Source organism: Meles meles, chromosome 4, assembly GCF_922984935.1.
Source record: "Meles meles chromosome 4, mMelMel3.1 paternal haplotype, whole genome shotgun sequence".
In the NCBI taxonomy this organism is placed as follows: Eukaryota; Metazoa; Chordata; class Mammalia; order Carnivora; family Mustelidae; genus Meles; species Meles meles.
In genome coordinates, this window is record NC_060069.1 from 42,057,876 (window position 1) to 42,085,107 (window position 27,232).

General features: G+C 40.0%; 1 protein-coding gene across 1 annotated transcript in view; it reads left to right on the plus strand.

Annotated features, from left to right (window-relative positions):
- Window positions 1-24,582, plus strand: part of UMPS (uridine monophosphate synthetase) — a 30,416-nt gene extending 5,834 nt beyond the window's left edge. The window contains exons 2-6 of the mRNA XM_046003270.1: window positions 3,964-4,117; window positions 6,454-7,125; window positions 8,720-8,895; window positions 10,754-10,868; window positions 23,344-24,582. Of these exons, the coding sequence (XP_045859226.1) occupies window positions 3,964-4,117; window positions 6,454-7,125; window positions 8,720-8,895; window positions 10,754-10,868; window positions 23,344-23,513 (1,287 nt within the window). The 3' untranslated portion in view covers window positions 23,514-24,582. The remainder of the gene's footprint in view (window positions 1-3,963; window positions 4,118-6,453; window positions 7,126-8,719; window positions 8,896-10,753; window positions 10,869-23,343) is intronic.
- The last annotated feature ends 2,650 nt before the right edge of the window (window positions 24,583-27,232 follow it).

The following is a 27,232-nucleotide window of genomic DNA, read 5'->3' on the forward strand; positions in this document are numbered from 1 at the left end:
TTGTTTTGCCAGTATTGTGTTGTATAAGTTTTTATATATTTTCTATTTAACCCTTTATTGGGTATATCATTTGCAGATATCTTCTCCCATCAGTAGGCTGCCTTTTTGTTTTGTTGATGGTTTTATTCCTTATACAGAAGCTTTTTATGTTGAGTATTTTAATTGTTTATTTTTTCTTCTGTTGCTCTTGCATGAAGAGAGATATCAGAGAAATACTGCTAAAACCCCTGTCCAACAGTTTACTGCCAGTGTTTTTTTTTTAGAAGTTTTATGGCTTCAGTTCTTAGGTTGAGGTCTTTAATCCATTTTGACTTTATGGTGTAAGAAAGCGGCCTAGTTAGTTCTTTTGCGTGTAGCTCTCCAATTTTCCCAACACTGTATATTGAAGAGACTGTCTTTCCCCATTGTATATTCTTGCCTCCTTTGTTGTAGATTAATTGATTGTATGTGAGTGGGTTTATTTCCAGACTCTCAGTCCCATTGATCTATGTGTCTGTTTTATTACTATATTACTGCTAGTAATATACTGTTACAGTTACTTTAGCTTTATAAGATAGTTTGAAGTCTGGTATTATGATTACTTCTAGCTTTGTTCTTTCTCAAGATGTCTCTGGCTATTTGGGGTCTTTTGGGTTCCACATAAATTTTAGGATTATTTGTTCTAGTGCTGTGAATAATGCTGTTGGGATTTTGGTAAGGACTGTATTCAGTCTGTTATTCCCTTTGAGGAATATGGACATCTTAGCAAGAATTAATATTGCTGATCTATGAGCATAATATATCTTTTCATTTACTTGGGTCATCTTCAGTGTCTTTAATCAGTTTTACAGTTTCCAGTGTTCAGATTTTTTTTACCTTCTTGGCAGGGAAGTCTGCGTCTCCCTCTCCCTCTGCCCCTGCTCGTGCACTCTCCTTGTCTCTCCTCTCAAATAAATAAAATCTTTTTTTTTAAGATTTTATTTATTTATTTGGCATAGAGAGAGATCACAAGTAGGCTGAGAGGCAGGCGGGGGTGGGGGGAACAGGCCCCCTGCTGAGTAAAGAGCCAGCCCTACATGGGGCTCCATTCCAGGAACCTGAGACCATGACCTGAGCTGAAGGCAGAGACTTAACCCACTGAGCTATACAAATGCTCCTCAAATAAATAAAATCTTAAAAAACTCACAGATACTCGTATATTGATTTTGGATCCTTCAACTTTACTGAATTCACTTAGTAGTTCTAATAGTTTTTTGTGGAGTCCTTAGGGTTTTTTCCTTTTTAAGAAATGTTTAATTAAAGTATCGTTGACATATATTAGTTCCATGTGTACAGCATTGTGAGTTGACAGTTACATACATTTTGAAGGGCTCGCCACAGTAAGTGTAGTTATTCACATACAAAGTTACTTCAATATTACTAACTATATTCTCTATGCTGTACTTTTCTTTCCAGTGACATTTATTTTTTTTTTTTTTATTTTTTTTATTTTTACAGAGAGAGAGATCACAAGTAGGCAGAGAGGGGAGCAGAGAGAGAGAGGGAGCAGGCTGCCTGCTGAGCAGAGAGCCCGATGCAGGGATCCATCCTAGGACCCTGAGATCATGACCTGAGTTGAAGGCAGAGGCCTAACTCACTGAGCCACCCAGGCGCCCCGACATTTATTTTAAACTCTGAATCCCCTTCAGCTGTTTCTCCTATCCCTCCACACCACTCTGCTCTGGTAACCTCCAGTTCTCTCTGAGAATATTAATTATTATATTAATAATATTAATGTTATAATATTATTAATATAAAATATTAATAATTATATTAGTTTCAGGTGTACAACAGTAATTGGACTACTCTACTACCTGCTATGCTCATCACAAGTGTAACTACTGTCTGTCACTGTTCCCTACTCTGTACCTTTAATTCCCATTCCATAACTGGAAATCTATACCTCCCACTCCCCATTACCCATTTTGCCCATCTCCTCACCTCCTCCCCTCTGGCAACCACCAGGTCTTTCTCTGTAATTGTGGGTCTGTTTCTGTTTTTTGTTTGTTTGTTCTTTTGTTTTTTTAGATTCCACATATAAGTGAAATCATATAGTATTTGTCTTTCTGTCTCTTATTTCACTCAGCATAATACCCTCAGGGTCTGTCCATATTGTCATAACGGCAAGATCTCATTTTCTATGGCTGAGTAATACTCTGTTGATCTATTGATGGACACCTGGCTTGCTTCTATATCTTGGCTATTGTAAATAATGCTGTTGTAAACATAGGGGTGCATGTATCTTTTTAAATTAGAGTTTTCGTTTTTTGGAGTAAGTAACCAGAAGTGAAATTGCCGGATCATATGATAGTTCGATTTTTAATTTTTTGAGGAATGTCCATACAGTTTTTCATAGTGGCTGTACCAGTTAACTTCTTACTATCAGGACACAAGAGTTATCTTTCCTTCACATTCTTGCTGATACTTATTCTTGTCTTTTTCTTTTCTTTTTTTTTTTTTTTTTAAGATTTTATTTATTTATTTGACAGAGATCGCAAGTAGGCAGAGAGGCAGGCAGAGAGGAGGAAGCAGAGAGCCCGATGCGGGGCTCAATCCCAGGACCCTGGGATCATGACCTGAGCTGAAGGCAGAGGCTTTAACCCACTGAGCCACCCAGGTGCCCCATCCTTTTCTTTTTTAGAAGATTTTATTATTTATTTATTTATTTGAGAGAGAGATTGAGAGAATGAGTGGGAGGAGGGACAGAGGGAGAAGCAGACTCCCCACCGAGCAGGGAGCCTACGGCAGGGCTCCAACTCAGGACCCTGGGATCATGGCCTGAGCTGCATGTAGACACTTACCTATCTGAGCCATCCAGGTGCCCTATTCTTGTCTTTTTGACAGTAGCCATTCTAAAAAGGTTAAAGTGAAACCTCATTGTGGTTTCGATTTGCATTTCCCTGATAATTAGCGATGCTGATCAGCTTTTCATATAAGTGTTGGCAATTTGTCTTCTCTGGAAAAATGTCTATTTTTAAACTGGGTTGTTTTTGTTGTTATTGAGGTTTATGAGTTATTTATATAATTCATAAGCAAGGGATACAATTGCATTTATTTCTGTCTTCACTTTCTTTCACCAGGGTCTTAAAGTTTTCAGTGTATAGGTCTTTTACTTTGGTTAAATTTATTACTAGGTATTTTACTTTTTTGATGCAAATTAAGTAGTATTCTCTTATGAAACTTTTTAAAAAAAGATTTTATTTATGTATTTGAGAGAGAGAGAGCATGAGCAGGGAGGAGAAGCAAGACTCCCCGCTGAGCAGGGAACCTGACATGGGGGCTCCATCCCAGGACCTTAAGATCATGACCTCAGCCCAAGGCAGTTGCTTATTTGATTGAGCTATCCAGGCACGCCAAAATTTTTCTTTTTTTTTTTTAAAGATTTTATTTCTTTATTTGACAGAGATTGACCATGAGAGAGGGAACACAAGTGGGGGAATGGGAGAGGGAGAAGTAGGCTCCCCGCTGAGCAGGTATTCCAATGGGGGGCTGGATCCCAGGACTCTGGGATCATGACCTGAGTGGAAAGCAGACACTCAATGACTGAGCAAGCAGACCTAGCCACTCAGGCACCCCCCCAAAACTTTTCAATAAAGACTTCTTTCAGGCAGAAAATGTAGCAGGTATACAGAAAGGTTTAGATAGTCACATCATAATAAATTATTAAGGGAAATTGGGAGCCATTCTTAGTCTTTGGGGTCAACATTCTGTGTTGCCCTTAGAGCAGACCCTGAGTTGTCTAGGCAAGTGGGGTCATTCTTATGTTTTTATATTTGCAAACTGGGATTTATAGAGGGTCATGTAACAAAAAGGCATACATATTTTTCTGATCAAGTTTGAGTCTACCTGCTTTTGGTTTATTACTGTCTTTAATGTTGTGTTAACATGATTTATACACACCATTTAAGATAATAATATACAGTTTACGTGTTCATTTTCTTGCAGGTTGCCGATATTTTATTTCAGACTGCCCAAAATGCAGGAATCAATTTTGACACTGTGTGTGGAGTACCTTATACAGCTTTACCGTTGGCTACAGTTATCTGTTCAACCAACCAAATTCCAATGCTTATTAGAAGGAAAGAAACAAAGGATTATGGTAAAAGAAAAGTATTTTAAGCTTTCAAAGTTGATACATAACCTGATAATGTTGGACTTTTTTCTTCTAGGCACTGACTGATGTTTGCCAAAGTCACCTTGGATATTCTTCATAGGTCTTTTGGAATTGGTTAACTCTTACTGTAAATCACCTTCCCTTCCTTTAGATTCTAGGGGTAAAATGTTTTATATTGAATAAACAATGTAAAAAAGTGCTTTATTTTTGGACCGTATCTGTTAAACCTAACGTTTTTAACCAGTCCTTCTCTTGGCAGCAGAATGTTCTAAGGGCACATACTTTCATGGTATGTTTGTAATTTAAGCTGCATAAAGAGAAATGCCACATAAAATTCTCTAAAGGAAGGTGATATTTTCATGGGTCCTTGGCAGTAGGTTATAAGGTGTGTGTTTTATACATGTGAGTTTGCTTTAAAAACAGATCAGTCTAGGGGCACCTGGCTGGCTTAGAGAAGCCTGGGACTCTTGACCTTGGGGGTTGTGAATTTGAGCCCCATATTAGGTGTAGAGATTACTTAAAAAAAAAACTTAAAAAAATAAAAACAAATCAATCTAAAAATATTGGAACTGACTTCATACTTGGTGACATTAAGGAATTAATGGGGGTTTTTGTTTTATGCTGGTGTGACAGTATTTCTTTTCTTTTTTTTTTAAGATTTTTATTTATTTGTGAGAGAGAGCAAGCATAAGCAGGTAGAGGCAGAGAGAGAAGCAGACTCCCCTCTGAGCAAGGAGCCTGATGTGGGACTCCGTCCCAGGACCCCAAGATCATGGTCCAAGCCAAAGGCAGTGGCTTAACCAACTGAGCCACCCAGGTGTCCCGTACTTAGTGATTTTTTTTTTTTGTAGAGTCCTTACCTTTTACAAGATGCATTCTAAAAAATTTTATGATGAAAATCATGACATCTGGGGTTTGCTTCTAAAAATTATGAAGGGAGGGAAGAGAGGTGGGGATGTAGTTGAAACAAGAATTACCATGAATTAAGTGGTGAGGTATTTAGAGGGTTTGTTACACTTGTCTAGTTTTGCTTGAAATTCTCCATTTAAAATGATATTTTTGGTATTAGATATTGATATTAGACAAATTTGATAGTGGAAACTAGAAAATAAGTCTCTAGAAAATGAATCTAGGGGTGCCTGGGTGGCTCAGTGGCTTAAAGTCTCTGCCTTCGGCTCAGGTCATGATCCCAGGGTTCTGGGTTCGAGCCCCGCATTGGGCTCTCTGCTCAGCAGGGAGTCTGCTTCCCCCCCCCTCTGCCTTCCACGCTGCCTACTTGTGATCTCTGTCAAATAAATAAAATCTTAAAAAAAAAAAGAAAATGAGTCTATCTGTAAGTAGTCTGTGGTGGGGGTTGTGGTGGGGAAGTACTTGTACTCACATTGCATTATATAATTCATAAAGTTGTAGTGATGGATCTAAATGGTTGCTGAATATTTTTCCTGCTGTATTTATTTCCTCAGAAGACCAGTATTTGGCTGATCTTGAGTAATGAGCTGTTTGTTGGTGGATAAAGGAATGATTTCATTGATGGTATTGGGTTACTGTTTCATAACTTTCCTTGATCTAGGTTATCTTTAAGAAACTCCATATTTAAATTTAAAATTTTGATCATGAACACATTAAGTGGTGTTTTTTTACACTATAAAGTAGTTTGCTAGTTTTTTTTTTTTAAGATTTTATTTATTTATTTGACAGACAGAGATCACAAGTAGGCAGAGAGGCAGGCAGAGAGAGAGGGGGAAGCAGGCTCCCCACTGAGCAGAGAGCCCGATGTGGGGCTCGATCCCAGGACCCTGGGATCTTGACCTGAGCCAAAGGCAGAGGCTTTAACCCACTGAGGTACCCAAGCTCCCCTAGTTTGCTAGTTTTGCTATAAATATTCTCTATATGTAACTGACAATTTCGAGATAGGGGAACACTGAACTCATGGTAATCATGGCTCACTGAAGATTTATCAGGAATAAAGATAAAGTAGCTCTAAAGTAGATTATCGGGGATGCCTGGTGGCTCAGTCAGTTAAGTGGCTGCCTTCAGCTCAGGTCATGATCCTAGGGTCCTGGGATCGAGTCCCACATGGGGCTGCTCAGTCGGCAGGGAGCCTGCTTCTCCCTCTGCCTGCTCTGCCTGCTGTTCTCCCTGCTTGTGCGCGTTCTCTCTCTGTCTTAAATAAACTCTTTTTAAAAAATAGATTATCAGAACATAAGGTTTAGATCATCTACCTCTTCATAAACATGTGCCAAATTTATAATGCCAGATATATCTTGAGTTGGCTGAAATACATACTTTTAAGTTGAAGTCAACAATGTTTTCTTTTCTAGGTACTAAACGTCTTGTAGAAGGAGCTGTTATTCCAGGAGAAACCTGTTTGATCATTGAAGATGTCGTTACCAGTGGATCTAGTGTTTTGGAAACTGTTGAGGTTCTTCAGAAGGAGGGCTTGAAGGTTACTGATGCCATAGTGCTGCTGGACAGAGAGCAAGGAGGCAGAGACAAGTTGCAGGCGCGTGGGATCCATCTCCACTCAGTGTGTACATTGTCCAAAATGCTGGAGATTCTTGAGCAACAGAAAAAAATTGATGCAGAGATGGTTGAGAGAGTGAAGAGATTTATTCAGGAGAATGTTTTTGTGGCAGCTAATCACAATAATTCACTCCTTCCTGTAAACAAAACTCCTGGAGAACTCAGCTTTGGTGCACGTGCAGAGCTGCCTAGGATTCACCCAGTTGCGGCGAAGCTTCTCCGGCTTATGCAGAAGAAAGAGACCAATCTCTGTCTGTCTGCTGATACTTCAGAGTCCAGAGAGTTGTTGCAGCTAGCAGATGCTTTAGGACCCCGCATCTGCATACTCAAGACTCACGTGGATATTTTGAATGATTTTACTTTAGATGTGATGAAGGAATTAATGGCTCTGGCAAAACGCCATGAGTTCTTAATATTTGAAGACCGGAAATTTGCAGATATAGGAAACACAGTAAAAAAACAATATGAAGGTAAGCGTTATTTAAGAATCTGCAAAAATAGAAATTTAGCTTACACTGCCCGAAGAACAAAAGGAAATGTATGGACTCCCATCACTGAAAGTCCAGCCGTAGAAGAGTCTGCCTAGCATGGTTGGATCTAGGAGCTCAAGTGCAAGTCTTTTGAACTTGCCTTCTTGTCACCTCTCAGCTCTGCTTTCTTCTCTCTTTGACCTCTTTCTCAGGTAGGCACACTCCTCATGCCTATCCCAAATGAGTCACTCAAGCCTGGGTTAAAGAATACCTTTACTAGCTTGGTAATAATAGGCCATGCTTCTGGTGATGCGAGGTCGTTAACTGTAAATTTTTTTAACTGAGCTGTGGTCACAGGTAGTTTCCCCAAAGAAAATGGGTGTGCTGTTGCCAAAAGAAAGGGATACAGGTGTTAAGCAGACGAAAATGACGGGTGTTGGCCTTGGCAGAATACCCATGAGTTCTGAATATTTGAAAAATGAAAATTGCAGATATGGAAAACAGTGAAATCAAAGTGTAAAGTTGTAACATTTATTTTTGGCAAAAAAAAAAGACCAATTGGCATACTTTTTTGTTGTTAAATGGGAGCTCAAAATAGAGCATATATTGGTTTTTAAAAAATCTACTTAATTTTCTACCCATTCTGTAGTTCTGTAATATTGTATAGGAGAGCTTTTTTTACTTAAATAACGGGATAAAATGTCTGTTCAAAGGTTAACGCTTTTTTTAAAAAAAGATTTTATTTATTTATTTGACAGAGAGATCACAAGTAGGCACAAGCAGGCAGACAGAGAGGAGGAAGCAGGCTCCCTGCTGAGCAGAGAGCCTGATGCAGGCTCGACCCCAGGACCCTGAGATCATGAGCCACCCAGGTGCCCTGAAAGGTTAACGCTTAAAGGCATCTTAGAGATAGCAGTTTTTCTTAAAGTAACACATGCTTGTGCTCAGGCTATTCCTTTAGGATAGATTTGTCTGTGATTTTTTTTTCCCTGTGCTTAAGATGTTCTGCCATCATCACATTGCTTGCTTCAGTTTACCAACTGATGTGAAAGTTACATAAACTCTTCAGGTTTGCATGTAGTTTTTTCAGAAATTGATTAGGGGTATTGCTGTTAGCTTTTAAAGTGAACACAGTTGCCTGTTGAAATAAGAGACCTAAGGAACAGTAGAACCTTTGAGGGATGGTAAAATTGCTGAGAGATTCCTGCAGAATGAACATTGGTCATCTTCAGAGGAATTTCAGAATGCTGGTATCTTTGGCATCAGATGCCCCCCTTTACTGGAGTTCCATTTCTCTTTGCATGTTTTACTGGTGGTCAAAAGCTTCAGCCTGCAAGGAAAACCAGTCTTCTCAGTGTTGCTGATGACTAAGTGCAGAAATTGTAAGACTTTTAGCTCATTGTGTGCTTTCAACTAGCCACCAGATGAACAGTTTTTTGCGGATGAACCCATAGGGCCCCTAGGAATCACTGCAGTTCTCAAAGTGCTTCTCTGGTTCATTAGCATGTTTCTGTGAGATTACTGCAGACTATAGTTGGTTGGGCAAAAAGTTGGTGGTTTTTGTTTGAAAACTGTCTTCTTTTCAACTTCTCAGGTGGTGTCTTTAAAATTGCTTCTTGGGCAGATCTGGTCAATGCTCACGTGGTGCCAGGCTCCGGAGTTGTGCGGGGCCTGAGTGAAGTTGGCCTGCCTTTGCAGCGGGGATGCCTGCTCATTGCGGAGATGAGCTCTGCTGGCTCCTTGGCTACAGGCAGCTACACAAAAGCAGCGGTAAGTGACAGAGTGGCTAGGGTGCAGAAGGCCAGAACTGTTGTGCTTGAAGTGACAGGGAAAGAAAACAGCTCAAATTTGATTTATGGAACCTCTGCCCCCAAAAAATCAGCTGTTAGGGCAACAGTAACTCTAGCTAGGAGGCTAGAGTTTCCAGATAATAACATTTTATATCTTGTAGTGGGCACTTAAGAGATACAAACATTGAGATACAAGTATTTGGCCAAATGTCTGCCTGTCCTTACCTGGGCTTTAGATAGTTGGGGTTTTTTTGTCTTTTGTTTTTCCATTTTGCCATGTGTTGAAATTGAAGGGTTTCTTTCCAGACGTGCAGTTTCTCAGAATCTCCCAAGTCAACAGAGTTGCATTCTCATCACAGCAGTCCAGATGTAGTTTTATTTTCTTCAGTCTTTACTATTGATTGGTATTGTGTGGGAAAGTTCTGGAGTTCTGATGGTGTTTTCTCCATTAACCCCATTTTTAAAAAAGATTTGTTTTATTTATTTATTTGACAGAGATCACAAGTAGGCAGAGAGGCAGGCAGAGAGAAAGAGGAGGAAGCAGGCTTCCTGCTGAGCAGAGAGCCCGATGTGGGGCTCGATCCCAGGACCCAGAGATCACGACCTGAGCTGAAGGCAGAGGCTTTAACCCACTGAGCCACCCAGGCGCCCCAACCCCCCATTATTAAAAGTTCTTATAACACCATATATGTTAGTCCCAAACCCCCACCCCTGCACACCAGAATAAAATGAGATGGATAATTATCTAGTTAAAAAGTTCCTTTACAGATATCTTAAAGACCATTAATTTTAAAAGTAACAGGAATTTTAACAATGTTAATTTTTTCATGGGAATTTATTATTTGTATTATTTCAAATACTGTCAAGCTGTGAAGAAATCATTTGGCCCTGGGGCCACATTTTAACCCCACCTCTAAATTGACCGTAAATTTGATTTCCCACCCCTCCTAGCAGAGTCCATGAGTCAGTGCTAATATTTGGCATTCTGGGAGTCTGGGTCTGGCTCAAGGACAAGATATGGCTTGTTGGTAGGTGGTAATACTTGGTGACACAAATAGTACATAGGAACCTTACAGAAGAGCCAAATAAGACAGACCTTCTAGGGGCGTCTGGGTGGCTCAGTGGATTAAGCCGCTGCCTTCGGCTCAGGTCATGATCTCAGGGTCCTGGGATCGAGCCCCGCATCGGGCTCTCTGCTCCGCAGGGAGCCTGCTTCCTCCTCTGTCTCTGCCTGCCTCTCTGCCTACTTATGATCTCTCTCTCTGTCAAATAAATAAATAAAATCTTAAAAAAAAAAAAAAAACCTTCTAGAGAAACTTCTGTAAATGTGAGGAAATGATATAGAAATGGTGGAGATCAGTTCTTGGCAGATGTTAAAGGAATGTGGTAAAAGGTGCGATTTCTTTAGCTCTTGACATTACTGTTTTTACATGATGGATGTCTGGATATGGAGCAGTACCCTGTGTAGGTAGGCAATATGTCTTCAGCTTGGTTTCCTACCGTTATTAATGTATTCTAGAGTACTCTCCACCTAGCCTCTCTAGAAGTAGGTAGGTTTGCAAGCATTATTACTTAGCATCTCAGTTTTAGATGGACACAGTATAGGAGTCTTTTTTTATGTTTAAGGTATGATTAATTGGGAGAAACGGTTATCTCAGGGTCTTAATGGATCAAGTATGTGGATTCATATCTAAGATTACCTGTTTTAGATAAGAGTTTCATATCAAATGAGAAGACATTTATAAAATAGCAAAAGTTTTTACTAATGGAGTTGATTTTTTACTTGTAGAACTGTTAACTCTGTGTAATTAACTACTTTCCTATTATGTTCCTTTTAGGTTAGAATGGCAGAGGAGCATCCTGAATTTGTGCTTGGTTTTATTTCTGGCTCCCGAGTAAGCATGAAACCAGAATTTCTTCACTTGACTCCAGGAGTTCAGTTAGAAGCAGGAGGTAAATCTATTTATTGGTCTTGGTTTTTCCAAAATGCTTCTTTACCCACAATAAAATTTTGTGTCACTACAAATTTGCTAAAGAGAAAAACTGTAATGAATGAGCCCTTGGGCTTGCTAATACTGACCTAGATATGCAAAAGAGCTTGCAGTCTAATTGTGGTGAAATTTTAAAAAGCTACTTTTTGTTAAAGTATGCCTAGAAACTGATTATTTTAGTTTAGTTTTTCCCAACTAATACTCCAAATATGCTGCCTTAAAGGGTAGTCTTTGATCAAGGAAGAATGTTCTAGGCTAAACCAAATCCAGTATTTGATTTTTAGAGGACCTGGCAGAACTGTTGATTTGCTAATAATGTCTATTGTGACTCTCAAGCCTGGGGATATATGGTTCTTTCATGTCTCTCAAACTTAACGCTTTTACCAGTCTGAGACAAGTAATTAGAGCGGCTAAAAATAGGACAAATATAGTCTGTAGTAAAGGAAGTAAACTGGGTTATAAAAATAAGCATTTATTATTTTTTTAAGATTTTATTTATTTATTTGACATAGAGATCACAAGTAGACAGAGAAGCAGGCTCCCTGCTGAGCAGAGAGCCCAATGTGGGGCTTGGTCCCAGGACCCTGAGACCATGACCCGAGCTGAAGGCTGAGGCTTAACCCACTGAGACACCCAGGTGCCCCCAAAATAAGCAATTCTGTATGCCCTATGGGACCAGTAAAGTGGCTTTGGTTTTGAATGGGGAAGAAATCAGGACCTAGAAACATTTTTCCTGAATTGGTTAATTGCTTATCATAGTTATGGGAGTTTATTCTATCCAGTTTTCCATCTCTTTCTTAGAAGTTGGAAATTGGAACTTTGAGCAGGAGGGTTCTCAGCAAAACTATTTAAAATGAAAACAACTAGCGTGTCACGCCTCAGTGGAATTTGCCAGGTGTTCAGAAGTTACCTGCAAAAATATTGAAAAAAGTAGATTTTATACTAGTCATTCTTGTAGAAGTCATACCCATCTCATTGCACCATTCATTCCCCAGTCTAGCTTGCCTCTCCAGAGATCATCATATAAGTATCCTTCCAGACCTTTGCTTTGCATACACTCAACAAACACACAGGGAGTGGGAGAATGTTTTGTATGTGTGAGGTTACATTGTATTTCCACATCCAGAGTTACCTTTAATAACACAGTGTTTCCTAGTTATAATTGGGCTGTAATATGTTTAACCGTTTCCCCTCTTGATAGATTTAGACTTTTACCAGCAGTGAACATCTTTGTATATATTTTTACACAAGGGACAGATCTTGGCAGGCTTCCAGTTTGGCATGGATCTGTGACCCGCAGAGCTCTTTTCAGGGAAAAAAGCTGGTAGACACCATCTTTATACTCTCCCTCTGTCTCATTAGACCTTGCCCATGTCTCCCAGAGAAGAGGGTAGATGCACATCTGGGGCCCTGATTTTTACTACTGCCACCGGGGAGACACTTCCAAATAACCTGGCTCTGGTGGCCAGTGGGGCTTATGCTTGTGGTCTCACAAAACTATATACAGTTGATTTTAAAAGCTGGTGCCTGAGGGCCTGGGTTCCAATTAGCCTGAATCTAGGTGCTAAAGTCCTTCTCCTTGGGACACTGACAAGTCTTGGCATATTTCCAACAGCCTGGAGCCATTGAAAATACAGTAGACCGCTTGAACAATCACAAAGCTTTGAGACAGCTGAGAGGGCAGGTTTGAACACAAAGTTTATCTTCTTTGCAAACCTATTTTTCCAAGACATGGAGAGGTGGTTATTTCATCTAATGTATGGAAACCAACAGAGTCAACAAGCAAATTGAAGAAACAAAGGATTTTATGTTCCAGATGAAGAATAAGACACACAACCTCAGAAAAACTAATTAAATACCTGATAAAGAGTTCAGAGTAATAGTTGTAAAGATGCTTACCACACTCAGGAAAAAAATGGATGAACAGTGACAATTTCAACAAAAAGAAAAGAAAATACTAAATAGAAGTCCCAGAGCTGAGGAATACAATAACTAAACTGAGAAATAGGCAGGGTTCAGTAGCAAACTAGATGAAACAAAAGGATCAGTAAACTTGATGACAAGGTAGGGGAAGTCACCCAATCAGAGCAGCAAAATGAAGATAGTTTATGGGACATTAAGTGGACTGACATTTACATTATAGAGGTCCCAAAATGAGGACCGAGAAAGGGACAGAAAAATTATTGGAAGAAGTAATGACTGAAAACTTCCTAACCATTGGAAGGAAACATACATCCAGATCCAGCCAGCCCAGAAAGTTCCAAGTAAGTTGAATCCGAAGAGTCCACTACAAGACACAAAATGTCAATTGCCCTGTAGGTTAGCTAGCTGGAATTTAAAAACTTGGAGGACAAAAAATTAAAATGTCAGAAGTTAAAGACAAGGAGAGACTCTTAAAAGCAGCAAGAACAAAACAGCTTCCTTGTATGTATACAAGGGAACTCCTGTAAGACATTTTTCTGCAGAAACTGCAGGCCAAAAGGGAGTGGTGAAATACATTCAAAGTGCTCAAAGAAAAATTTTCCAACAAAGAACTGTACTCAACAGAGTTTAGAATTGAAAGATAAGAGCTTTCCACAATAGCCAAAGTTAGAGGAGGAGTTAATCATCACTAAACCAGCCTTACAAGAAATATTAAATGAACTTCTTTAAGCTGAAACAAAAGGATGCTAATTAGTAACAAGAAAACATAAAAGGATATATCTCATGGGGAAAGGTAAATATATAGTGAAGGTAGTAGATTAGTCCCTTCTAAGTTAAAAGACAAAAGTAATAATTTTAATTACAATAATTAAAGGATAGGTAGGATAGAAAGGCTTAAAAGTGTGGTCTCAAAAATGTAAAAGATGGAGAAAAAATTTAGAGCTTTAGACTGTTGTCAAACATAATTTGCTATCAACTTAAAATACATGTGAAGTTGTTAAATGTAAGCCTTCCAGTAACAACAAAGCAGAATCTTTCAGTAGATGTACAAGATAAAGAAATCCAAGCATACCACTTAAAAAAGTCATATCACACTGGGGCACCTGGGTGGCTCAGTGGGTTAAGCCTCTGCCTTCGGCTCAGGTCTTGATCTCAGGGTCCTGGGATCGAGCCTCGAATCGGGCTACCTGCTCTGCCGGGAGGCTGCTTCCCCCTCTCTCTCTTCCTGCCTACTTGTGATCTCTCTTTCTCTGTGTCAAATAAAATCTTTTAAAAAAAAAAAGTCATCAAATCACAAAGGAAGAGAACAAGGGAAGAACAGAGAGCAGCCAGAAAACAATTTTTTAAAATGGCAGGAAGTACATACCTAACAATAATTACCTTAAATGGACTAAATTCTCCAATCAAAAGAGCGGCTGAAAAGGACTTTAAAAACCAGACCTATCCATCTACTGCCTGTAAGAGCCTCACTTCACATGAAAGCGAGGTATACTTCATTCATAGACTAAAAATGAAGAGATGAGAGATACTGCATGCAAGTGGAAACCAAAAGACATACACTTTTTATCAGACCAAATAGACTTTCAAACAAAAATTATGAGAGGTGCACCTGGGTGGCTCAGTGGGTTAAAGCCTCTGCCTTCAGCTCAGGTCATGATCCCAGGATCCTGGGATCGAGTCCCGCATCAGGCTCTCTGCTCAGCGGGGAGCCTGCTTCTCCCTCTCTTTCTGCCTACTTGTGATCTCTGTCTGTCAAATAAATAAATAAAACCTTTAAAAAAAATTATAATGAGAGACAGACAAGGGCATCATTACATAATGATGAAGGAGTCAGTCCAACAAGAGGATGTAACATTTGTAAATATTCTGGCCCCCATAGGAGCACCTCAATGTATAACAGCAAATATCAGCAGTCGTAAAGGGAGAAATACACAGTAATCCAAGAGTAGTAGGGGATTTTAACACCTCACTTACATCAGTAGATAGATCATCCAAACAGAAAACCAGTAAATGAACATCAGCCTTAAACAATGCATTAGACCAGATGAACTTAAGAGATACATACAGAACATTCCATCCAAAAGCAATAGAATACTCTTTCTTGTCAAGTGCACCTGGAACATTCCTCAGGTTAGATAATATTTTAGGCCCCAAAATCTGATACTGAAACCAGACAAGAGTGCCATAAGAACAGAAAATTATAAGCCAATATACTCTTGATGAACAAAGATGCAAAAATCCTGAACAAAGTAGCAAACTGAATTCAGTGATATCTTAAAAGGATCATGTACCCGGGCACCTGGGTGGCCCAGTCACAGTTGGGCATCCAGCTCTTGGTTTCAGCTCAAGGTATGATCTCATAGTTCTTGGATCGAGCCCCGCATGAGGCTCCACACTCAGAAAGTCTGCTTGAGGATTCTCTCCCTCTGCCCTGCAGGTACATGCTCTCTTTCTTTAAAATAAACTCTTAAAAAAATTGACACAGTGATCAGCTGGGATTAATTCCAGGAATTCGGGAATGGTTCAGCTTCTGCAAATCAATGTGATATACCACATTAACAAAATGAAGGATAAAAATCATGTGATCATCTCACCACATGCAGAAAGAGCCATTTGACAAAATTCAGTATCCATTTATGATAAAGATTTAAAGTGGTTATAGAGAGAACATACCTCAGCATAATAAAGGCCATGTATGAAAAGCCCACAGTTAACATCCTACTCAGCAGTGAAAAGATCAAAGCTTTTCCTTTAAGAGCAGGAACAAGACCAGGATGCCCAGTCTGACCACTTTTATTTCATAGTACTGGAAAGTCCTAGCCACAGAAGTTAGTCAAGAAGAAGAAACAAGAGTCATCCAAATTGGAAATGAAGACATAAAACTGTCACTATTTGTAGATTATGTATTTTATAGAAAACCCTAAAGACCCCACCCAAAAATTGTTAAATAAATGAATTCAGTCAAGTTGCAGGATATAAAAATCTGTTGCAATTCTATACACTTAATATCATACTATCAGAAAGAGAAATTTAAGACAATCACATTTACAATGGCATTAAAAAGAATAAATTACATAGGAATAAATTTAACCAAAGAGGTTTTAAAGACCTGTATACTGAAAACTGGAAGACACTGATGAAAGAATTGAAGATGACACAAATAAATGGGAATATACTCATGCTCACAGATTGAAAGACGTAATGTTGTTAAAATGTCCATACTACTTAATCAATAGATTTGATGCATTCATTATGAAAATTCCAGTGGGATCTTTCAATGAAATGGAACAGACTATCCTAATATTTGTATGGAATCAGAAGATACCCCAAATAGCCAAAGCAATCTTGAGAAAAAACACAAAATTAAAGGCATCACACTCCCTGATTTCAAAATATAATTACAAAGCCATCGTAATCAAAACAATATTGATATAAAAACAGACACATAGATCAGTGGAACACAGAGGACCAAGAAATACACCCGTGCATATGTTGTCAATTTATGACAAAGGAGCTGAGACTCTACAGTGGGGAAAGGACATTATTTTCAATAAAATGGTGTTGGAAAAACTGGATAGTCACATGCAAAAGAATGAAACTGTGTCACTGTCTTAAACCATACACAGAATTTAATACCAGATAGATTAAGGACTTAAGGCTTGAAACCATAAAACTCCTAGAAGAAAACATAGTTTTTAAGCTCAAAACATCAGTTTTGGCAGTGATTTTTTTTTTTAATCTGACCCAAACTAAAAGCAACGAAAGCAAAAATTAAAAAGTGGAATTGTATCAAACTAAAAAGATTCTGCACAGCAAAAGAAACCATCAACAAAATTAAAAGGCAGCCTACTAAATGGGAGGAAGTTTCCTAATCCTATCTTTAATAAGGGATTAATACCCAAAATATATAATTAACTCATATACCTCAGTAGCCAGAAGAAAAAAAATCCAATTAAAAAACAGGCAGAAGATCTGAAAAGACATTTTACAAGAAGACATACAGATGGCCAACAGGCACATGAAAAGATACAAAGTATTACTAATCATCAGGGAAAAACAAATCAAAACCATAGGAAGATAGCACCTAACACCTATCAGATTGGCTATTATCGAAAAGACAAGAAGTGCTGGGAGAGCTGTGGAGAAAAGGGAAGCCTTGTACACTGTTGCTGGAAATGTAAATTGGTACAGTTAACATGGAAAACAGTGTGGAGGTTCCTCAAAAAATTAAAATTGTATGACCCAGTAATTTCATTTCTGAGTACTAATCCAAGGAAAACAAAATCACTAAGAATCATACATACACCCCCGTATTCATTGTGGGATTATTTAAATAGCCAAGATGTTGAAACAACCTCAGCGTCCAGTGGATGAATAGAATATATATATACACAATGGAATATTATGACATAAAAATAATGAAATCTTGCCATTTGTGACAACATAGATGGACCTTGAGGGCATAATGCTAAGTGAAATAAGCCAGAGAATGACAAATACCATATGCTCTCACTGCGTGTGGAATCTAAAACAAGTTCATAGATCTAGAGAACAGATTAATGGTTGCCTGGGGTTGGGGCGGGGGCAAAATGGGTGAAGGGTGTCAAAAAGAGGGATGTAATGCACAGCATGGTGACTGTAGTTAATAATACTGTATTGCATTTTGGAAAGTTGCTAAGAGGGTAAATCTTTTTTTTTTTTTTTTTTAATATTTTTATTTATTTGACAGAGAGAAATCACAACTAGGCAGAGAGGCAGGCAGAGAGAGAGGAGGAAGCAGGCTCCCTGCTGAGCAGAGCCCAATGTGGGGCTCGATCCCAGGACCCTGGGATCTTGACCTGAGCCGAAGGCAGAGGCTCTAACCCACTGAGCCACCCAGGCACCCCGCTAAGAGGGTAAATCTTAAACATGCTCATCACACACACATATTTTTGTCATTACTCAAGGTGATAATGGTCGACTATACCTACTGTGATGAGTTGGCAATGTGTATCAATATCAAATCATTATGTTGTATATCTGAAACTAATGTTAATTATTAATTATACTTCAATAAAAAAATATTCAGCATAGCCTTGGAAGTCCAACCGACAGCATTCTGGCAAGAAAAATAAAAAGCATCCAAATTAGAAAGGAAAAAGTCAAACTCAGTAGTTGTAGATGATGTAATACTATACACAGAAACACCTCAGAGGTACTGCAGCTTCAGTACCAGACCACCGCAGTAAATACTGCAATAAAGCAAGTCAAGTAAACCTTTTGGTTTCACAGTGCATTTAAAGGTTGTGTTTCTGCTGTAGAGTATTAAGTGTTCAGTAGCTTTATGTCTAAAATTACAAAGTACATACCTTAATTAAAAAGTACTTTATTGCTAAAAAATGCTAACCATCATCCGAGCTTTCAGCAAGTTACAGTGTCTTTGCTGGTGGAAGGTCCTGCCTCAGTTTTGATGGCTGCTAACTGATCATGGTGGTGATTGCTGAAGATTGGGGCAGCTCTGGCAATTTTTAAAAATAAGACAATGAAGTGTGTTGTATCAACAGACTCTTTCATGAATAATTCTCTATAGCATGCAGTGCTGTTGGATAGTTTTTGTTTTTTGTTTTATTTAATAGGCCCCACATCCAATGTGGAGTCCAGCGCAGGGCTTGGCTTGAACTCATGACCCCAAAATCAAGAACTGAGCTGAGATTAAGAATCAGATGTTTAACTGACTGAGCCACCCAGGCACCCCTGTTTGATAGCATTTTTAACCACAGTAGAACATCTTTCAAAATTGGAGTCAATCCTCTCAAACCGTGCTTTATCAACTAAGTTTAGGTAATATTCTGAATCCTTTGTTGTCCTTTCAACGGTCTTACCAGCATCTTGACAGGAGTAGTTTTCATTTCAAGAAGCCATTTTCTTGGTTCTTCGCTTACTCATAAGAAGCAGCTCTTCGTCTGTTCAGCTTTTATCATGAGATTGCAGCAGTTCATTCACATTCATTTTCAGGCTTCAATTCTAACTCTAGTTCTCTCACTATTTCCCCCATATCTGCAGTTACTCTTCCACTAGTCTTGAACCCTCAAAGTCATCCATGAGGGCTAGAGCAACTTCCAAATTCTTCCTGTTAATGCTGATATTTTGACCTCTTCCCGTGAACCGCAAATGTTCTTAATGGCAGCTTAAATGGTGACTCCTTTCCCGGTTTTCAGTTTACTTTGCCCACATTCATTAGAGAAATCAGTCTTTGGCAGCTATAGCTTTGTTTTGTTTTGTTTTGTTTTGTTTTTAAGATTTATTTATTTATTGGGGCACCTGGGTGGCTCACTCATTAAGCATCTGCCTTTGGCTCAGGTCATGATCCCACAGTCCTGGGATGGAGTCCTGCATTGGGTTCCCTGCTCTGTGGGGAGCCTGCTTCTCCCTCTTCCACTCCCCATGATTGTGTTACCTCTCTCGCTGTGTCTCTCTGTCAAATAAAATCTTAAAAAAAATATATATATATATTTTTTATTTTAGAGAGAGAGTGAACATGCGTACCTGAGGGTGAGTAGGGGGAGCAACAGGGAGAGAATCTTCAAGCAGACTCCCCACGGAGTGCAGACCCTGATATGGGGCCTGATCTCAGGACCCATGAGACCATGACCTGAGTGGACATCAAGAGTTGGATTCTTGGGACACCTGGGTGGCTCAGTTGGTTAAGCAGCTGCCTTTGGCTCAGGTCATGATCCCAGCGTCCTGGGATTGAGTCCCACATCGGGCTCAGGCGGGGAGCCTGCTTCTCCCTCTGCCTCTACCTGCCACTCTGTCTGCTTGTGCTCAGTCTCGCTCCTCTCTCTCTCTCTGACAAATAAATAAAATCTTAAAAAAAAAAAAAAAGTTGGATTCCTAAATAACTGAGCCACATGAGATGTATTTTTTTTTTTTTAAAGATTTTATTTATTTGACAGAGAGAAATCACAAGAGAGGCAGGCAGAGAGAGAGGAAGGGAAGCAGGCTCTCCGCTGAGCAGAGAGCCCGATGCGGGACTCGATCCCAGGATCCCGAGATCATGACCTGAGCCGAAGGCAGCAGCCCAACCCACTGAGCCACCCAGGCGCCCCTGAGATGTATTTCTTAAATAAGACTTGAAATTCAAAATTACTCCATGATCTATGTATGGGCTGCAGAATAGATTTTGTTTTAGCAGGCATGACAATATTAATCTCATGTACATCTCCAACAAAATTGTTGGGTAAGCAAGTACACTGTCAGGAAGCAGTAATATTTGGAATCTTTCTGAGCAGTAGGTCTCCACAGTGGACTTAAAATATTCAGTGAACCGGGGCGCCTGGGTGGCTCAGTGGGTTAAAGCCTCTGCCTTTCGCTCAGGTCATGATCCCAGGGTCCTGGGATCGAGCCCCGCATCGGGCTGTCTGCTTGGCAGGGAGCCTGCTTCCTCCTCTCTCTCTCTCTCTGCCTGCCTCTCTCCCTACTTGTGATCTCTATCTGTCAAATAAATAAATAAAATCTTTAAAAAAAATATTCAGTGAACCATGTTATAGACAAATGTGCGGTCATCTAGGCTTTATCATTCCATTTACAGAGCATAGGCAGAGTAGATTTAGCATAAATCTTAAGGACCCTAGGATATTTGGAATGGTAAGCAAGCATTGGCTTCAACCTAAAGTCACAAACTGCATCAGCACCCAATAAAAGAGGGTCAGTCTGTCCTTTGAAACTTTGAAGCCAGGCACTGACTTCTCTCTAGCTATGAGAGTCCTAGATGGCATCTTCTTTCAATAGAAGGCTGTTTAATCTACAGTGAAAATCTGGTGTAGCCACTTCCATTAACTGAGCTAGATCTTCTCGATATATATATATGGGGGAGGGAGTGTGCTTTGGAGAGGGGCAAGAGGAGAGGGAAAGAGAAACTGTAGCAGACTCCTCACTGAGCGCAGAACCTGATGAGGGCTTGATCTCAGGATCTGAGATCATGACCTGAGCCAAAACCAAGAGTAAGACATTGAACTGTGCCATCCAGGCACCCCTACTTTACACTTTTATGTTACAGAGATTTCTTTCCTTAAACCTCTTAAGCCAGCCTCTGGTAGCTTCCAGCTTTTCTTCTGCAGCTTCCTCACCTCTTTCAGCCTTCCTAGAATTGAAGAGCATTTGGGCCTCCCTCTGGATTAGGCTTTGGGTTAAGAGAGTATTGTGCCTAATTTGCTCTTCCGTCCAGACCACTGAAACTTTCTCCACATCAGCAATAAGGTGGTGTTGCTTATCTTTCATGTGTTCAGTGGAGTAGCACTTCTAATTTCCTTCAAGAACTTTTTCTTTGCATTCACAGCTTTGTTGCAAGAGGACTAGTTTTCAGCCCATCTTGGCTTTCAATATGTCTTTCTCACTAAGGCATTTCTCGCTTTTGATTCAAAGTGAGAGGCATGTGACTCTTCCTTTCACTTGAACACTTCAAGCATTGTATGGTTATTAAGTGGCCTAATTTCAGTATTGCTGTGTCTCAGGGAATAGGGAGGGACCAGAAGAGGGAGAGAGATGGCTGGTGGTGGAGCAGACAGAACACATACATTTATTAGGGTCACCATCTTATGTGGGCACACTTTGTTGTGCCCCAAAACAGATTACTGTAACAAATATAACAATAATGAAGAAATTTGAAATACTGTGAAAAGTACCAATATGTGATAGAGATACAAAGTAAGCAAAGGCTGTTGGAAAAATGGGGCCAAGAGACTTGCTGAATGCAAGGCTGCCACAAACCTTCTATTTGTTAAAAATGCAGTGTCTGTGAAGCACAGTAAAGTGAAGTGCAGTAAAATGAGGTATGTCTCTACAGAAAACACGAGTCCACCAAAAACTGTTAGAATAAATGAATTCAGTGGAGTTCTCAGGCTACAAAATTAACATCAGTTGTTTCAATGCACAAATAAGCTATCACAGAGAGAAGAAACCCCATTTACAATTGCATCCAAAGGAATAAAATACTTAGGAATAAATTTAACCAAGGAAGTAAAAGACCTGTACTTTGAAAACTGTTAAGCTCTTGATGAAAAGTTGAAGATGATGCACATATATAGAAAAATATTGTGTGTTCACAGATTGAAAGAATTATGAAATGTCCATACTATATCCAAAGCCGTCTACAGATTCAGTGCAAGTTCCATTAAAATAACAATGACTTTTTAACAGAACTAATACAAAGAATCCTAAAATTTGTATAGAACCACAAAAGACCTCAAATAAAGCAGTCTTGAGGAAGAGGAATGAACCTGGAAATATCATGCTCCCCGATTTCAAACTATAATTACAAAACTATAGTAGTTGAAGTGATATACTATTGGCGTGGAAACAGACACATAGATCAATGGAATGCTTTCGGCTCAGGTCATGATCTCAGGGTCCTGGGATCGAGCCCCACATGGGGCTCTCTGCTCAGCAGGGAGCCTGCTTCCTCCTCTCTCTCTGCCTGCCTCTCTGCCTACCTGTGATCTTTGTCAAATAAATAAATAAAATCTTTAAAAAAAAAAAAGATTAAAAAAAATGTGAATATGAGATCTGAAGTTGTAAACTCCTAGAAGAAAACATAGGCAGCAAGCTCTTTTATATTAGTTTTAGCAGTTTTTTTGGAGCAGTCTCCAAAAGCAAGGGCAACAAAAACTAAAATACTGAGATTACATCCAACTAAAACGTTTTTGCACAGCAAAGGAAACCATCAGATAAAGGAAAAGGCACCCATTGAATGGGGAAGGAATTTGCAAATAATACATCAAATAAGGATAAAAAGGTAATATCCAGAATGTATAAAGAACTTACACATTTCATTAAAAAAAAAAAAAAACAAAAAAAACACCCTCATAAAAAGTGACATGAATAGACATATTTCCAAAGGAGACATGCAGCTGGTCAACAGGTACATGAGAAGACTCAACATGGCTGATCATCCGAGAACAAGGTAAATTACTTAAGTTAACACAAATGTGATAGAGTAAAGGAAGTAAAAAGTCAAAATTAAGGATTAAGGTTTATAGTATATAGTCTGAGCGCTTGATGAGGTTGTCACAGGAAGACTCATTTTGGTGTGGTCCGGTTAGAGGTTTGAGGAATTTTCCAACACTTTAACAGTGATTCTGAGATGTGTAGTAGTAGTAGTGTCTTTGATTGTAATGCCAATTTTTATTGGTTTTTGGTAATGAACCTTTCTTGGCAACATAAGAGGTTTACTAGTTTTTGATACTGTTAACAATATAAATGGGCTAAAATTCAACACTGTAGAGGAGCTGGTTAGCATCTTCCTCTGCCATGGGATCTCTGGCATATCTAAGGAGTCCCTTCAGCTGCTTTTAATCACTTGCTATCCAGGAGGGACATGGAGAGCACTATGGCACCTTTTTATTTAAAGCTGGTTAGATTCATTTTCAGGAAACTGATTTGATTGGTTTCTTGGTTTTGTGTTCTGTTTTTGGGGGGGTTCATTCATTCTTTCTTTTTTTGTATCATGTTAAACAGTGACTTTTGTGTTTTTGCAGGGGATAGTCTTGGCCAACAGTACAACAGCCCCCACGAAGTTATTGGCAAACGAGGTTCTGATATCATCATTGTAGGCCGGGGCATAACATCAGCATCCAATCGTCTGGAAGCAACTGAGTTGTACCGAAAAGCTGCTTGGGAAGCTTATTTGAGTAGACTTGGTATTTGAGTGTCTCGGATACATTGTTGTGAAAAAGCTACATGGTCTCCTGAGATCCACTGGCTTGAAATAACAAGCAACACTTAATGGGTTGGATTCTTTCATGGGTTCTGTGTTGGAATGACTTCTGGATATCTCACAATCTTTAGGAAATACGGGATGATGAATAATCACTGCATTGTTATTATAGAAAACTCATGTTCAAGCTTTTTTTGTTGTTGTTGAGACTGATGCTCTCAACAATCACAGTTCTGTGTGTGTTGGGGTCTTTCATATTTGAGCATTTCCCTCCATCTGTATATCAGACTTTTTTGATTAATTGCTGTGACACAAAAATTTTAAGATCTCAGAAGGCTCAAACCAGGACAGTATTTCACATGTCCTCTATTCTGTATCTTATGTGATGCCCAAATAATATTTAAATATTAGTTATTTTCCTTTCCTACATAAAAGTGATAGTCGAGGTATCCAGAGGGAGGAAAGGGGGAAGATAATGGTAGCTATAACCCTGAAGCCAATATCTGGTTTTCATTTCACCCAAGGGTGAGGCATCCTGACTCATTTCCTCACTGAGGCAGCAGCTGTGGACCTGTGCTTCACCCATTGTGGCTTCCTCTTGCCTGACGTGGATGACAAGTAGACAGGCTGCTCTTTCGTTTACTTAAAAAGAAAGCAGTGTCAAGACATCTAAGGTTCCATTGAAGGTTTGCCCAAGATCCTACTTAATTATCCCAGCTGTGGAGGACAGGGCAGTCAGCCTTCACTAGAAACGAAGAGAAAGCCCAGCCACAGAATTGACATTGTGATCACCAGGCCTGGGTTCCTGCTAGGTGGGGGCAGGGACATCCACCTTCACAGGCCCCACCTTCATGCACGTGCCCTAACCAGCTGAGCGGCCTTTCTCCCCTGGTCCCAAACAAATGATTTCCCCCAATTCTATATATTTCTTTGGTCTTTTCAGGAAGCATCTAGAGGGAAGGGAATAAAGGGTATGAGCTTAAGTGAATGTTTTGAAATGGCTGCCTCCTGCATGTTCAGAGTCTTGTCTGAGCAGGGCTGGGGTGGCATTTGCAGTTGGGGGCTCATTGATCACTGCAGCCTGTGGTAACAAAGACCTAGAGTCTTGGTCCCAGTTCAGTCTTAGTCATGTTGATGGGAGTCATCCCTGGGAAAAGCCCATGAGGACTGTCTGAAGTATCTGAAAAAAGGCACTGGAGGGTGAAGGTGGCAGCCTGAAGTCACCTTTAATGTTATTTCCTCTCAGCTCCCATTTACTCATTTCTACTGAACAAAAAAATGGCTGGTGGGTTCATTCAGTAAAGCCTAGAAGCATGACCACAGGCTCTGCCAGATATCTGAAGAGGGCAGGTGCTGGGTATTGTCTCCATTAAGATAGGTAGAGAGATGGAACAACAGTGAGGAGGCTCAGGACTTAGAAGAAGTGGGGGTGGGGTGTGTGTGTGTGTGTGTGTGTGTGTGTGTGTGTGTACGTACACTAGAGGGTCAGCTGGATTTTCCTTGCTTAAGAGAAACAGGTTTCTGAGAGACTGTCAGGACTTAGAAGAAGTGGGGGTGGGGTGTGTGTGTGTGTGTGTGTGTGTGTGTGTGTGTGTGTGTGTGTACGTACACTAGAGGGTCAGCTGGATTTTCCTTGCTTAAGAGAAACAGGTTTCTGAGAGACTGTCCTAGTTACTGTAATGCCGGCCTTTAGAAGTCTGTAGGCCTCCTACCAGCCACAGGTTTGCTGCTCCAGGAAGGTCTGCCCCACCTCTTAAGGTGTACAGGGGCAAGGGTAGATTTTAAAAATGTGCCTGAGGACATCAGCAACCAGGGGAGGAAAGCAAAGAAAAGCTCCCGTAACAGGTGCGAGCTCCAAGAGAGCAGGGATTCACTCTTAAATTCATTGCAGTATTTTCTGTACCTGGAATGGGGCCCAGCAAAATGTTTCTGAGTCTTCGTGAGCACAAGGCTTCTGGTACAAATGAGTTGCCACAGGAAGCATCACACTTCAGAGACCAAAATAACAAAAACAAGACCCAAGTTTTGGGAGAACTTAAATAATTTTAGTTTTGAATTTGAAAGTGTGATGGAAAATTTAAAGATGGTATGATAATATTGAGAACTACATTCATGGGCTGGAAGATCAAGTGGAAGAAGTCATCAAAATTCAGAACAAAGAAATGAAAATAGCAAAGGAGTAGATGAGAGCCTTGGACAGATGTATGAACAAAAAGACATTCTGGGAGGAAAGGAAATCGTTTTGGGAATAACAGACAATTTCTACTTTGAAAAAAATACTTGTTTGCAGATTAAAAGAGCCCCCTAAATTCTAGGCAAGAGTTAAAGGCATAGGCTTAGATGTAACGATTGAACTTCAAGGATGACGATTTACGAAAAGAATCAAACTAGTAGCAGACTGTCATCTATAACAGGAAGCCTGGAGACAGGTAGTGACACATGCAGGCCCTGAGAGGACAGGACTGTCCTAACCATTAATCCTAAGCCCAGTCATATGATTCTCTGTCAGGCTACAGCAGCTTAGAGTGTTTCTTAGACTCCTTGTTCATGGGGCTCTGCAGGGCTCAGACTCCTACCCACACTAGCGAGCAAGATGCACTGAGCCTATGCCTTTTAAAAGGCCCATCAGGTGGAAGCTGGTGGTGCAGAAGTACGGTGGGTATGTAGCCAGTAGAATGGGATCTGCCAGCAGCTGAAGTGGTGACTTAGAATCTTAGGAAATCGCCAAAGCTTAGGAGACTGAAATTGGAAGCACTTCAGAGATCATCTGATTCTATCACCCCATTCCACAGCTGAAGAAATTGAGGTACAATGAGGAGTGATTGCAGAAGTTTTCAGAAGAGCTAATTACAAGCAGAGTAAGGATGAGAATCTGTATCTTTTTTTTTTTTTTAAAGATTTTATTTATTTATTTGACAGACACAGATCACAAGTAGGCAGAGAGACAGGCAGAGAGAGGGAAGCAGGCTCCCTGCTGAGCAGAGAGCCCGATGCGGGACTCGATCCCAGGACCCCGAGATCATGACCTGAGCCGAAGGCAGCGGCTTAACCCACTGAGCCACCCAGGCGCCCCGAGAATCTGTATCTTGACTCCAGTTTGGTTATTTTTGTTATACTCTCAAAGTCCTTTTCTGTAGAGGTAGATACATTCAACTTTTTCACCCCTTTATGTCTATATGTAGACTTGTAGCTATATGTGTATCCTTTCACCATTCAATCAGCCAGTATTTATTGAACATAGGAAGTGAAACAGACTATCACTGTCATGGTCATTACGGAATTTAGGTTCTAAACTTTCAAAAAGACTTAAACACCATCGTAAGAGACTTGAGCCAGTTTTTCCTTCGTTTTCAGTTTCAATTTGAGAGACATGTTTTTCCATTGCTCTCAGAATTCAGTAGAAAGTACCAAAACTAAAGTGGCCATTCTACTATTATCTCCATTCTCCCTCCTTACCTGGATCCATACACTTTGCCATGGGACACAGTAATTCCTTCCATTTGAGATGGAGAATATTTCCAAACCCCCACTGGTGTTAGTTGTGGGCATGTAACTTACTTTGGCCCATGGAATGTGGGTGGAGGTGACAGCGTACATGTTCCGAAACAGACTCATGTACGTTCACCCTCCTTTCACCTCTGCCACCACCATAAGAACATGCCCTGGTTGGCCCAGAGGTTACAGAAGAGTAAGAGAAAACAGAGCAGAGT